At 37.1% G+C, this 13,225-nt stretch overlaps 1 protein-coding gene across 1 annotated transcript; it reads right to left on the bottom strand.

Annotated features, from left to right (window-relative positions):
- Window positions 1-926: 926 nt before the first annotated feature.
- On the bottom strand, window positions 927-13,076 carry LOC140150479 (uncharacterized). Its single transcript, XM_072172504.1, has 6 exons — window positions 12,915-13,076; window positions 6,078-6,190; window positions 5,603-5,713; window positions 4,484-4,620; window positions 2,896-3,047; window positions 927-1,456 (listed from the first exon to the last, which is right to left on the bottom strand). The coding sequence occupies exons 1-6, from the start codon at window positions 12,925-12,927 to the stop codon at window positions 1,416-1,418; spliced, it is 567 nt and encodes a 188-aa protein (XP_072028605.1). The 5' UTR covers window positions 12,928-13,076; the 3' UTR covers window positions 927-1,415.
- Window positions 13,077-13,225: the final 149 nt, after the last annotated feature.

Here is a 13,225-nt window from a genome sequence, read left to right as displayed (position 1 = left end):
ACAAGTCGTTGAAATGTAACAATACTGCATGCATTAAATTGTATTACAAAATGTTTGCAATAGTGGCGTGGCCTTGTCTGGTGTGCCATGGTGCAGTGGTGTAGCGTGAGTCATCCTATGGGGGCACCGACCATGATTGGGGGGCTTAATGGGTGGGGGGGGGGGGCCACAAGCCATTTTTCGGCAAGTTTCAGTTTCCAATGGAATTTTGTACATTTTCAAATTGATTGGGTGAAGGGCACATGCCCCATGTGCCCCTATGGTGCTATGCCACTGCCATGGTGTGAACTTTCAGCCCCTTACTCAGTCTTCAATGATAGTCAGTCCTTTATCTATTGGCCGTCATGACCACTGAAGCATACTACAAGGACAGGGCACTGACACAAAATAAAAGGCCCATGTGACAATAGAGATATACTGAAGGGTCTAAGCCCCTTATATGAGTTGAAGCTTCTTCCACTACGAAGTGCCTGACTGAGGTTCTTTTAGTTGTAATACATGATATTATATATGAGTCTGCTATGTAACTATCATTTAGCTGTTAGGTAGCCACTTTTATATTTCATATTGGATCGACTCCCGATTTCCGAAAAATGCAGCACTAAATTTTGTGAATAATATTATTCACATAATATTATTCATTCAAATGAAACAAATAGAGGCCGTCAGCGTTTTTCAAGCGTGACTCATGACAATAGTGTTTGTAAACATGATTCGTACCCATGAGCTCCTCATTCACTTACTTGATATGATTGACCTCTATAGATTGACTGACTGCTAGTATTACTCTATACTTCACCTGTTGTTCATGCCCTGAAACTTAGAACATATTACTACTCGCAAGATGGCCACTGTGATGTCACACTAATGGCCTCTATAATAGCTTGATCCATTCCTATTCTTTTAGTTTGAAAAAAAAAAAAAAAAAGATTCTATATATCCAATCAATTGAAAAAAAAAATCAGTTTTAGTATATCTAACAAGCAAGCTTAAGGACTTGCACAAGAATAATTTCAATATACGTATATTTTTATGGTCTTAGTAATTCTCAATAATGAAATTTAAGATGAAAAGGTCAAATATTATATACGCAACATTCAAGATAATTGAATGCTTTCTTTGGATTTTACAAGTTATTATCAAAAAAATATTTATGTGGTTTTTGCGCATCCCAACGTCCAGTTTCTTGAATTGACAAAATATATTTAAATTGACTTCTATTCCAACTTAGGTCAAACTCAAATATTTACTTTCCAGTCCAAGATCTATGATTTAATTCTTGGGGGTTTTTTAAACCCTGAAAATTTAGTGCTGTATTATTTTGAAAATTCATGGAGTAGCTGACAAAATCTCTGAATATTGCTGCAATTCTACATTCTGCTATGACTACATGATTGACTACGAGTGGCACGGCATCATTTCTTCTTGGATTTTGCTGCTGCTTCTGCTTCTTTGGCTGTTGGGAAAAGAGAGCACAAAAGACGGGTATAAGATTAATTCACAATAAGCAGCCTGCAAGTCACTACTGCTGCAGTAGTACTGCATGGGACAACTAACACAGACTGAAGGTGATCTCTCTAATGTGGTTACTCTCCAATTGACTACAGTGCCCTCTCTCCCACATAGTTGGGCTGAATAAACTGAAGCGAGTTGCTACCAGAAAGCTACCCATAAGCAACTTACTATAGTCTGTATGCCTTCCTTGAGGCTGTATTAAAGGGGCATTTCGTGATCCACAGCCTCATCCCCCACTTTTCTCAAAAAAAGTTGAGATTTTTATATCACTGGAAACCTCTGGCTACATAATGTTTATGTACAAAATATTTCTTGCAGATTAATTAGTTTTGCAAAGATATCGTGAAATTTGAATTTTGTTCTGGTGCACCAGAACGAAATTACAACGCATTGTCTATGGAGCAGTGTAATACACATAATCATGCATAACTCATAAAACGCAAAAATCAGAATCAACTGAAATTTTGGGAATAGGCTTTTTTCGTGGATATGTACTGAAAAATGTCATAAAAAGAGGATGCTAGGATCACGAAATCCTCCTTTAATATTCACATCAACATTCTTTGCTATCTTCATCTGTGCCCCCGACAAGGGTTTAAAATAACATGGGTCAACATTTTTTTTATGTAATAGCCCTAAAAATATTTTGCTAAAAACAATGTGCCAAATCTTAGATTGAGGCCTTCCATTAAAACAACATGTTTCCAAATTTTGAGTTGTATTGCTCCAGCAGTTTTGATGAGAAGAAAAAAGCTGTATAACAATGTCCCAAAGGACAGTACATTTGTACATATATACACTTCTGACTTCTGGTGTGGTTACCTCAAATCACTACATTTTTGTTCACACTATTTAAATGAAATAATTTAAATGAAATAAACTTCAGGTGTTAAATATCACTGGGACAATGAAAAAATATGAGCTTTCTTCTGACACCAAATTCTTGATTTTGATGAAGAAAATGGCGGATGAGGCTGTTGATTGGGTCAAGGACCTATAAATCATCCTCTGGCTGTCCTCACTGGGGGATGGCAGTTTTCGAGTTTGGTTTGGGTAGGGATATGCCACTGAGAATTTGAAAGTGGACCATCCTTAGACAAATTTTTGACATTTTGGCCCCATTGCTATACCAAGTCATATTTTATTGCCATATTTAATCCAAATTGCCAAAATTTTAAAAATTTTGGCTCCAGTTAGGCAAAATTGAGCTATAATTTTGAAAAAAATTCAGGAAGTTTGAAAAAATTACCCATCCATATACCAAAATTGGCCTAACAAAGGGGTCATTGCTATACCAAAAGGCGTGAAAATGAGACCAATGTTTGCGTCACATCCCCGTATGGTCATTTATACCGAGTACCCTCTGGGCCTGCCTCTTACCTTTCCTTTCAGATTCCCTTTTCTTGGCAGCTTCCTCCCTTTGTTTTCTTATAAGTGCCAATCTTGCTAGATCCCCTTGTGCTTCCGTTGTTTTGCCTTCCTGATGAAGTTTCAAATACCGTTGTTTAGCTTGCTCTTTCTCTATCTGTTCCCTGAATTTGAAACAAACAAACAAACATTAAAACAATATCATCATCTTTTATTTTGTTTCTCTGTTTCTGAGTAACAAAACCTGAAAAACCTGAGCTGTTGCAATTATTAAACATACATGTACACAATACCAATTGTGCAGTTGGTATAGCAACAAAACTCTTATTAATTAGACTCCCACTTAAAGGGGGGTCTCCGGCAATCTTAACATTATGCCTTATATGTTAGAAATATAATTATCAAGCACAAATCACATGGTTGTATAAAAAACAAACTCATATTGACCATAAAAACGAATAAAAACAGTCGGCTCTTAACACACGATATTCAAAATTCCAACACCGAAATTGTCTAAGTGTAATGACGTAATAGTTATTTGTGCTCAATTGTCGTCAGCCTTCAATGTATTACTGGGACGTCATTGCACTCGACAATTTCGGCGCCCAGGAATTTTGAATATCGCGTGTTGAGTACTGAATGTTTTTATTCGTTTTTATGCTCACTATGAGTTTGTTTTAAATAAAACCACACATTTTTCTTACATATAAGGCATAATGTTGTGGTTGCCGGAGACTCCCTTTAACTTCACTGTGGAGCAATGATTGAGGATGTTGAAATAGCAACAAAACTCTTTAGACTCCACTCAACTTCACTATGGCGCACTCTGGAGCAGTCTAAAGATCTGGATAGTTTTTTTCAGCAAACATGTTGTTTTGTTGAGTTCTTGGTCTCTGTGAGTCATCATTTTTAAGTTCATATGTGTTGGACTGTTGGTGTAATTAATGATTGAAGTTTAAAACTTTTGATTCAAGCACAAAAAATGCATTCCTAACTTGGCATTTTCAGATGGTACTCTGAATTTATCACAATAGACTAAAGAGAATGCTATAGCAAAATTTTAAAGTGAAATTGGCATCATTTTCTGCTGTTCTTACATTTAAATTTGCCATCACTGAAATTTTCAGAAAGCAGGGCTGTCCTTCTTTTTCACTTTGGAAAACCTCAAAATGAGGAACAGTTGGCAGGTCTGCAGAGGATATTAACCTTTTTGTCCACAACATGTCTATTAAGCGCTTGAGTACTGTATTTTGAGACCTGCCTGTGGTTGACATGTACTTGTATAGCTGTTTGATTTTGTATACTACTGTTTGGGTTTTGTATATTATCATTAAAATCACTTGACCACTTGTAACGTCATTGCTCGTCAATATGCGCACAAATTATGGTAATTTCCATTGTCCTTTGCCCTGCAGTGTGCGTAAGCATCGTAGTTTGCTCAGGGCATGTGCATTTTAAATCCCCCACCATATTTCAAATAGTACAAGAAAGCCATTGAACAGTGTAGCGGTTCGTTCAAGCATATCGATAGACCAGTCCCTCGCCATTGTTGATAAACAATGATGTCAAGTGGTCTATAATTATTGATTTATTAACTGACCTTTCTCTTCTTGTAAGTGCTTGAGTTCCTGATTGGTTGACATCTACTTGTGTAGCTTTTTTACTCTTTGATACTACTCTGTTTGGGTTTTGGATTTCTATTAAATGTGATACACCCTTTGGTTTCCCGCTATCTTCCTGCAAACAAATAAACACCATATATAAAAAAGGGTAACTTGTTTCTTCTCTTTGAAAATGTTGGATCAGTATTAATATTGGTTGTCATGCTGGTAACTTCTGCTGGAAGTACCAAGCTGGCTTTTCAGTTTCAGGGGCGTAGCAAGAGCCTAGAGGCCCATGGACAAGGAGCAGTGCGGGCCCTTTATGGCTCCTTTATCAGCACTTATGTGATTTTTGCCTTTGCTCGGGGCTCCTGAACCCTCGTCCACCCTGTCCACCTGCTTGCTACGCCACTGTTCAATTTAAATCAAGGCTAAGGTACAGTCTTGAACCAGCTGACTGTTTTGCTCATAGGTGCATGTGCAGGCATGAGAATGGCTTTCTTAGAAACTGCCTGAAAAAGCATGTGAAAAGATCCAAAACAGGCTGACAAAAAGTAAAAATGTGTAAATTTGGACAACAAAACTGCCTGAATTCAGGCAAAAGCCTGAATTTCTCATGTCTGTATGTGACACAAACCAAGGCTGGGATATTCGGGCTGGCACTTGAGTACCTGTCCATTCCAAACTTACACAGGATTGAATTTCTACTTTGGGTGTACCTGATCATGCATTATTTAATACAGTTACAAGCCTTTCCTTGGCCTAGTTTGTGTGAAAAGTTTGCCTGAAAATGGCACCGATGAGTTGATAAACTTGGTCCCTAGCCATAAAATCCAATTACAAGAGGCCAGAGTTCAATGTCAAACTGCTGTTCACATTAAATATTTTGCAGGTATTTACACTTTATATCGTTGCCACTGACACGCAACTGTTTGTGTTTGTAGACCATTTATAAAATTTTCTAAGTGCAAATTTTGCATCCCACTTTGACATCCCTGGTTATTAAACAAAATGCGATTCTATTTTAAATTTATTGTCCATTTTCCCTTCAAATGCCAAAATTTCCCAGGAAGGAACTTCCAGTACTTATTCCAGCCCATCAGGGTTTATTTTCTGACCTCATCTGATGATGATTCTTCTGAATCTGAATCTGATGGTGGTAGGTCTCCTACTTGTGGCCTTGCAGCAGCTGGTTGATCTTCTTCTTCTTCACCATCTTTCTTTGGTTCCTGGAAAAAAATGTTAAAGGGTGAACAAGTGATTCCAAAGTATCTCGTATTTGTTGTTCGTAATTGTTTTTCATCCTCTTTAGCCTGAGTACAGAGCAATTTGGACTTATTGTTGTTGTAATTACAATATGAAATCTCCCATAGAGCTCCATGTCAAACGGCCAAGATAGCAAGTGTGGATTCTTTCAATTTACCCCATTATTTTGTCAAAAAATGGACAAACCTTCCTGAAAGTATTATTAATTTCATCCTTTTCGGTACATGGTAAAGAATAACAAAATTAAAATTTTGCTTAGAAGCTACTTTATAATTAAAATTTGACAGAATTTGACGTTCATTAACCTGCTTCCATGATTACACATACCCTCCAGTTGTCCCGTTCTTCCTTTAGTTGCCTTTCCATTTCCTCAGGATTATTGAATTGCCTATTTCTTCCTTTGTGACTCTTCTTGCCACCTCGTCCTCCACCGCGGCCTCCTGAAAAAAAAAATGTGAACAGTGTTTTATTATCTAAGGGGAACAGAGGCAGGTGTACGGTCCTCCATGCAACAGAGATGCCACTCAGTTTCACTCAAAACCCGAAACTGGTGAGAAAAACCTGAAAAAGCAAGTGAATGCATGGCCAAAAAGCTAGTCTTTGTCAAAGACCTCGCGATCCTAGGGCGGCGGGCGGCGAAGCCGCGAGCTGAGCGCCTAGGCGCGGCTTCGAGTTTGCCTTCAGTGGAATAATATAGGTGGCGCTCCCACTACGGTGCTCCAGGCAGAGCCTTGTTGAAAAAGCCCCAAAACGGGCTGAAAATAAATAAAACACAGAAATTTGGACTCGCAAAAAACCTGAGTTCAGGCTAAAACCTGAAAAGTGGCATCTCTGATGCGATACAATTCTGGCAATTCCCCCACTTGTAAGTTATCACTCGTCCTTGTTTGTGGACTATAGTCAAATGCAGCAAACCTTTGACGAGCGCGACTACCGTGATGTTGCAAATTCGGCGCTAACAACGCGTACGGCGCACAGTTCATTCATAAATTTCCACTCAGCAACAACATAACGCCTTAGCAGCCAATCAGAGACAAGTGCGTGCAACGCAGTAAATACGCGATGTATCCTTACAATACGCGCTCGTCAAAGGTTTACTGCATTTTAGTATAGAGTCGGACACCGCTATTTGGTTGTATCATCAAGGATTCATTATTTTATTTGAAAGTAAAGCACTATTTAGTTTTCAGTTATAGTCACTCAGGACTGGCATGGGTACCGGTACTGATAATAGTTATCATATTTATGTTATCTGATATTTTTGTGTTATTTAAATTATGATGTTATTGTTTCTCCATATTAATCTATTTATTCACAAATTGCTTTTATGTGTCAGTACTAGTTGTAGTAACTACAAATTTCAAATGTTTGAGGACTTGGTCTTAAGTTGTAGGTACTCCCGTAGGGTTCCTCCAGGGTTTTATTTTGGCAAGTTTGCATTATCTAGTAAAATACTCACTTTAGAAACCTGTGTCACTGATGTATGTCATCTGTGATTGCTCAACTTATTCTACGCATCAGCTTTTGTCCAAAGACATATTTAAAAAGATGATTTTGAGTGATTTTTATGACCAGCAAAAAGTCCACTCCACGACTATGTACATGTGAATATGGTGATGAATGCACACTAAATCGCGGCGACACATACACATAGCTCCTTGGAACTCACGGTCGAGCCGTGAGTTCCAATTATTGAACTAGTGTCAGTACAGGCTTTGTGACAAGCATTTTATGCAAAAAGTATCCAATGTCTGTTGCAAATGTTGGAATAGTAGACAAATAAAGTCACTGCTATAATTCTTCTCTGTGTTGAAAACTTCAAAAACTTGAACTCAAATAAGAATTTTGAGTTTTATTTTTGCCTTTGTTTAAAAAAAAAAATTCTTGATTTTCAAAGAGGATAACCTTTTACTAATGCGCGCATCTGCTTTGAGATATAGGTTATATAATAAATTAAGGTGGCCTTTTCATATTATATTATATTATACATGTATATATCAAGCCTAAAAAAGTTTGTATTGCCCTTAATGGCTGGGGTATGAACGTTTGGACAGTATTTATTTTGGGACATTAGAGCACATCAGACATATCGAATTGCATTCTGAATACGAAGAATGTCATTCTGATATCAAATAATTTTGGTTTTTGAAATTACGCAATTTAATACACATGTTATGGCAAATCATTAAAAATTGATATTTTTGATATTTAACAGTACTCGAAGTAAACTTTAAAAATCTGATGATTTATACTTAACGTGTATGTAGGTGGGATGAAATGCTGACGATCAATTGAAAATTTTGACCTTTCGTATTGAAGATATGGATTTTTTTTCCCAAAACACCAAAATAAATTAGGTCTTTTTGGGAAAAAATCTATATCTTCAATATGAAAGGTCAACATTTTCAATTGACCGTTGGCTTTTCCTCCCTGCTACATACACTTTAAGAACATATCATTAGATTTCTATAATTTACTTGAGGACTGTTATATATCAAAAATTTGAAAAATATCAAATTTTTATAATTTGTCATAAAATTTGTATTATATTGTGATTTTCAAAAAATGAAAATTATTTGATATCAGAAAGACATGCTTCGTATTCAGAATGCAATTCGATAGGTCTGAGGTGCTCTCATGTCCCACAAAAAATACTGTCGAAACGCAATAAACGCTCATTTTAGATCCCTTAAAGCTCCAAAGTTATGGTCGGTTAGTTGGTCGGTAATATTAAAAAAAAAATTTTGCCACAAGTATACATAAATTATTACAAAATGCAAATTCGCCTAGAGGTTAATGACTGTGCATCAGTTGTTTTAGTCCCTCTTATCATATGCGTTAACCATTGCGTACACATGTGCGACATCAAGCGTGTGCACAGGATCTTGTCACTTGTGGAAAATAATACCCGCTGAATTTGTATATAATAAGGAATTGTGCAAAAACTTATAAAGTGTCCTCTGGGCAATTCTATTTATTAATGAACCCCAAAATTTATGCATAATCAAGAACGCCATGGCATGGCACAAAATTGTGCAATTTACACTGTGATTTGACAGCTCAAGGTAAGCTTATTATAGGGTTGGGAATTCAAATTGAATGAACGCAGCTTTCAATTGGGGACTTTTTTGCGCACACTGCGCGATGTATGCCAGCATGTGCGACTGTGCGCGAGTAGCATGGAAGTGAATCTAACTATGCCAACGCACTTGTGATTGGAAGGTTGTGCGTGTTCGCGTTGTAATTTGAGTACAGCTAGCTGTTGAAAGCTGCATTCCTTCAATTGAAATTCCTACTAGTCTATAGTATGTAATCATTCCTGTTAAGCTCAACACTAAAGCTGGTTTCATACTGTCATGCTGCATGCGTGATCATGACGCACACGCACATGCCGACACACACTGCAGACACCCCCCGGCGAAGACAGAATCAAGGCTTTAATATTAAGTTAGGTATGCCCACATTGCTTTAATATTATAGAGGGCCTCATTCAACTCCTACTTGTGACCACAGAAATGGCTTAACTGTGTAATCCCCATAGGAAAATACAACAATTTGACATTTGGACACCAGAAACTTTACGTAGAAAGTCAAAAAGTGTCAATTGGTATACCCTGATACAGAAGTTATCAAACAGTGATAGTAATTTTTTTTCAAATAAATCACTTTTCTGTCAAATGGATCGCCGTGCTGAAAATGTTGCATGTACTTGCTGTTTTGTACAGTAACTAGCGGGTACCCGCGCTTCGCGCGGGCCCCCGCTAGATGAGTAAATGGGAGCGGTTAGTAAACGGAAGCGGTTAGTATAAACGATGGAAATGGTAATCATGGCAATTGGTATCGCTTTTAACAGCTCAATTATTACTCGGTTAGTGATGGTAGGCCTACCAGGCCTACTATTTTTGCCTCTACTTTGCAAAGGACTTCCTTAGCATAAAACTAAAAAGTGCCAATTTTTGCGGTCTTCGTGCGCATTTGTTCCACTTTTGCACAATATAATTCACCAGTAGGCCTTAGCTTGCCATAAATTATTCTGTCGCCAAGATGTTGGATTCATTGTAGGCCTATTGCAAAAATTGATTTAAACGGACCCATCCCCCATGTCAAAAGAAATCTCGCCATTGTTAATGTTGCCAAAAGATGCGGATTCACTATTAATATGCCTACTTCACGAAATGTTTTCATCCCTTCCCCCAATGTCAAAAAGAAATCTCGCCATTGTTGAGATATTATAGCGGTTGCGGTTACCATGCTAATGATGCTCCACCCTCCCCGTCGAAATTCATCACAACATGACAAACGAATAAACTCAAATACTTTCCAATATAGGCCTACCTTGAATTTAAAAATCTTCGGAAAGTCATACAAAAGAAGTTTCCGAAAGTCATCATAAGCGAATGTAGTTGATAGCGGTTATGTACTACCATGCTATTAATAATGCCCACTCTCCATCGAAAGTCACCACAAACGGATAAACTTCACTTTCAAAATATTAGATCTCTTTTTTTTTTTTGGAAATCATCTGTGTAGCGGTTACAGTACTTGCAAATGCCAAACGGTTATTCAATTTTACAAAGCAATACGAAATGCTGAGCAGTGTTTTCGTCTTTATGCGATAGTATGTAGGCCTACGCAGATTAAAGCTTGTCCTTAGCAACGGCAACAGCGCGTTAGCGAGTCCACCATTGGTTGATCCAAATAATTATTTGTGTTTATTAATTTATCTATCTATCTATGTATTTACCATTCATTTGGAAATGCTAGAACTTATTTATTTATCTATCTATTAATTTATTTTTCATCTATAATCTCTGAGATAATACCGATGAATCGATCCCAAGAAGTATAGATTATCGGCAAGTTCCTCTTCAAAGTATCGATCAGTTCCTCTTCAAAGTATCGATTATCGGCAAGTTCCTCTTTAATAGTATTCTGTCGGTCCGTGTCACGTCACTTCCGGTTGATGATGTTCGAGTGAAAACAAGTCCCTGATTCGATTTTTGTTGATGATTTCTGTCATTGGTGTTATGTAAATTTCGATCACAAATAGTCAGTGGAATCAAACAACCGTTTCTAAGTCTTAAGAGTGAAAGAAACTTACTTGATTTACCGTTTATATACTGACAAACTTAAAATTAAATTCCATGGTCGAGTGTCGTTTTTTCCGAAATTGAATGCCACTCCAGCAACATCGCTATGTAGCCTCCTTCACAGCCGGTTTCTGTTGTTCACAACAAACCGTGCGCCACATGCAGTTTGGGCCGAGACTAGAGATAGCCCGGATGTTCGACCGACAGAATAGATTCAATAGACATATAAATTGACCATTGTAAGGTACAAAATGTATACATTTGCTCATAACTTCGCTAATTTTTGTCCCACAGACATGGTTGACCCCTCACTTTTTAAGTTAAATAATCACCTTTCTAAACAAAACAATTTCAATGTGAAATATCATACTTGAAAATTTGATGATCATACATAAGGTCGCATGTCATGAATTGGTCATCTTTTGTGTAACATGATGTAAAGTGAGAAAAATATCACCAATTTTGATTCAATTCAACACAACTTTTAATGAATACATTTTAGATCATTATAAGTATATATTTCTGGAAAGCTTATATTACAAGGATGCCAAATCAACAAAGCATAACATCATAATACAGGGTGGGTGAGAAATATACAGGGTGGAACAACAACAAAATTAGCATCTTTATTGTCATGGTGAACCCCATATTTTTCCTTTTCTGAAAGCTATGTAGTTCAAAATAAATATGGATTCAGAAAGACATTGCATGGGTCCTTCAAACAAAATTAAGAAGAAAGAGTTTAGTATCCCTTGCGTTAAACATACAGGGTGGTCAAAAATTGTAAAATAATTTCACAATTTTTATGACATTTTTCAATCAAAACTTTTTCCCTCCATTTCTGGCACTAAAACTAATAGCATAATTGAATTCCTCATCAAATTTCCTTAAAAATATGTGTTCTTTTGAATAAGTAGGGTGACTTGGGCAAGAGATAGGCCATTTAGAAATGTCGGAGCATAGTATGCACACTTTGTACAGTAACATATAGGGAAAACTGTCTTAATTAGCATTTAATTAGGCAATTAATTAGTTACATCTTTTGTTCCAGTTGATGTACTATGAGGTAGATCTACAATCCAGGATGATATATTTGCAATTTGAGGTCCATGCTAGTTGTACTTTTCAAGATACAAAGGTTTGAAGTTGCCATATTTTCACAATTTTGTGTATAACCCTATGGGGCTCTCCCGAACCGGCTCTCCCGAACCGGCTGCTCCATTGACACATCTTACATATTGAGGTATAAATCTCAAAGTACTTGTCCAATTGACTTGGGGTTTTTTGTATTTGACAAAGAACATAATTATCTACAAAATGACATCAAACTTTCTACAATAGGTACTATACTTTTAGAATAAACCTAACTTGAAGTGTGAAGAAAGCGTTTTCATGTTACGGCTGCTCCATTTTTGGGTGACCTATTTGTGACATGCGACCATAAAGGTGTTTCGTGATCCTAGCATCCTCTTTTTATGACATTTTTCAGTAGATATCCATGAAAAAAGCTTATTCCCAAAATTTCAGTTGATTCCGATTTTATGCGTTTGCGAGTTATGCATGATTATGTGTATTACACTGCTCCATAGACAATGCGTTGTAATTTCGTTCTGGTGCACCAGAACGAAATTCAAATTTCACGATATCTTTGCAAAACGAATTAATCTGCAAGAAATATTTTGTACATAAACATTATGTAGCCAGAGGTTTCCAGTGATATAAAAATCTCAACTTTTTTTGAGAAAAGTGGGGGATGAGGCTGTGGATCACGAAATGCCCCTTTAAGTTATTTTCTTTTAATTTTATCAATATCATTTAAATGTTTAATTGGCTGATAGTTTACGTCATGCTGCTTGCCGCAGTGGCAGGAAAGTCGGACAGGGGTATAAGTGATCATGTAGTCAGTTGTCATATTCCCGGGGTCATACTGCTTCTGTTCCAATGGTTCCTGAATTGCTGAATTCCTTCCTTGTGAATCACCATGCATCCCTGCTGAATTCTACTCCTCGCGTAAAAAAGTTACAAAGAAAAAACACGAAATTTGGTACATACACCAAGGAAGTACTTATCTCACCTCTTTTAGACATGTTGATAAACGCTGAAATGAAACAATGAACCTCTAAATAAATTGACACCAGTATATTTTGGTGTTAATAAATATAATATTTGATTACACGAAAACAGCAATTCCCGGTACAATCCGTACACAACAACATCAATTTATTGCGAAATTAATAACATGGGCAATTCGATATACATTTGATGATGAAATACGATGATGAGCAAATCGGTACTGAATTTAAGTACCTCTATGGGTACAGCGCAGGTACCCAAAGATAGCCTCAGGTCTGGGTCAGAGGGGTACCGATGCTTGTTCCAATCCAG

The sequence above is a fragment of the Amphiura filiformis genome, chromosome 4 (assembly GCF_039555335.1).
Source record: "Amphiura filiformis chromosome 4, Afil_fr2py, whole genome shotgun sequence".
NCBI lineage: Eukaryota > Metazoa > Echinodermata > Ophiuroidea > Amphilepidida > Amphiuridae > Amphiura > Amphiura filiformis.
The sequence above is the reverse complement of the archived record's forward strand: the minus strand, read 5'-3'. Positions and strand labels throughout refer to the sequence as shown.

What these genes read in the sequence shown, in the direction of transcription:
- LOC140150479 (XM_072172504.1), bottom strand. An exon ending in GCACTTACAAGAAGAGAAAG is followed by an intron (nt 3,048 to 4,483) that starts GTCAGTTAATAA and finishes TTTCAAATTCAG; the next exon opens with GGAACAGATAGAGAAAGAGC. An exon ending in AAGGGAATCTGAAAGGAAAG is followed by an intron (nt 1,457 to 2,895) that starts GTAAGAGGCAGG and finishes TTTTCCCAACAG; the next exon opens with CCAAAGAAGCAGAAGCAGCA.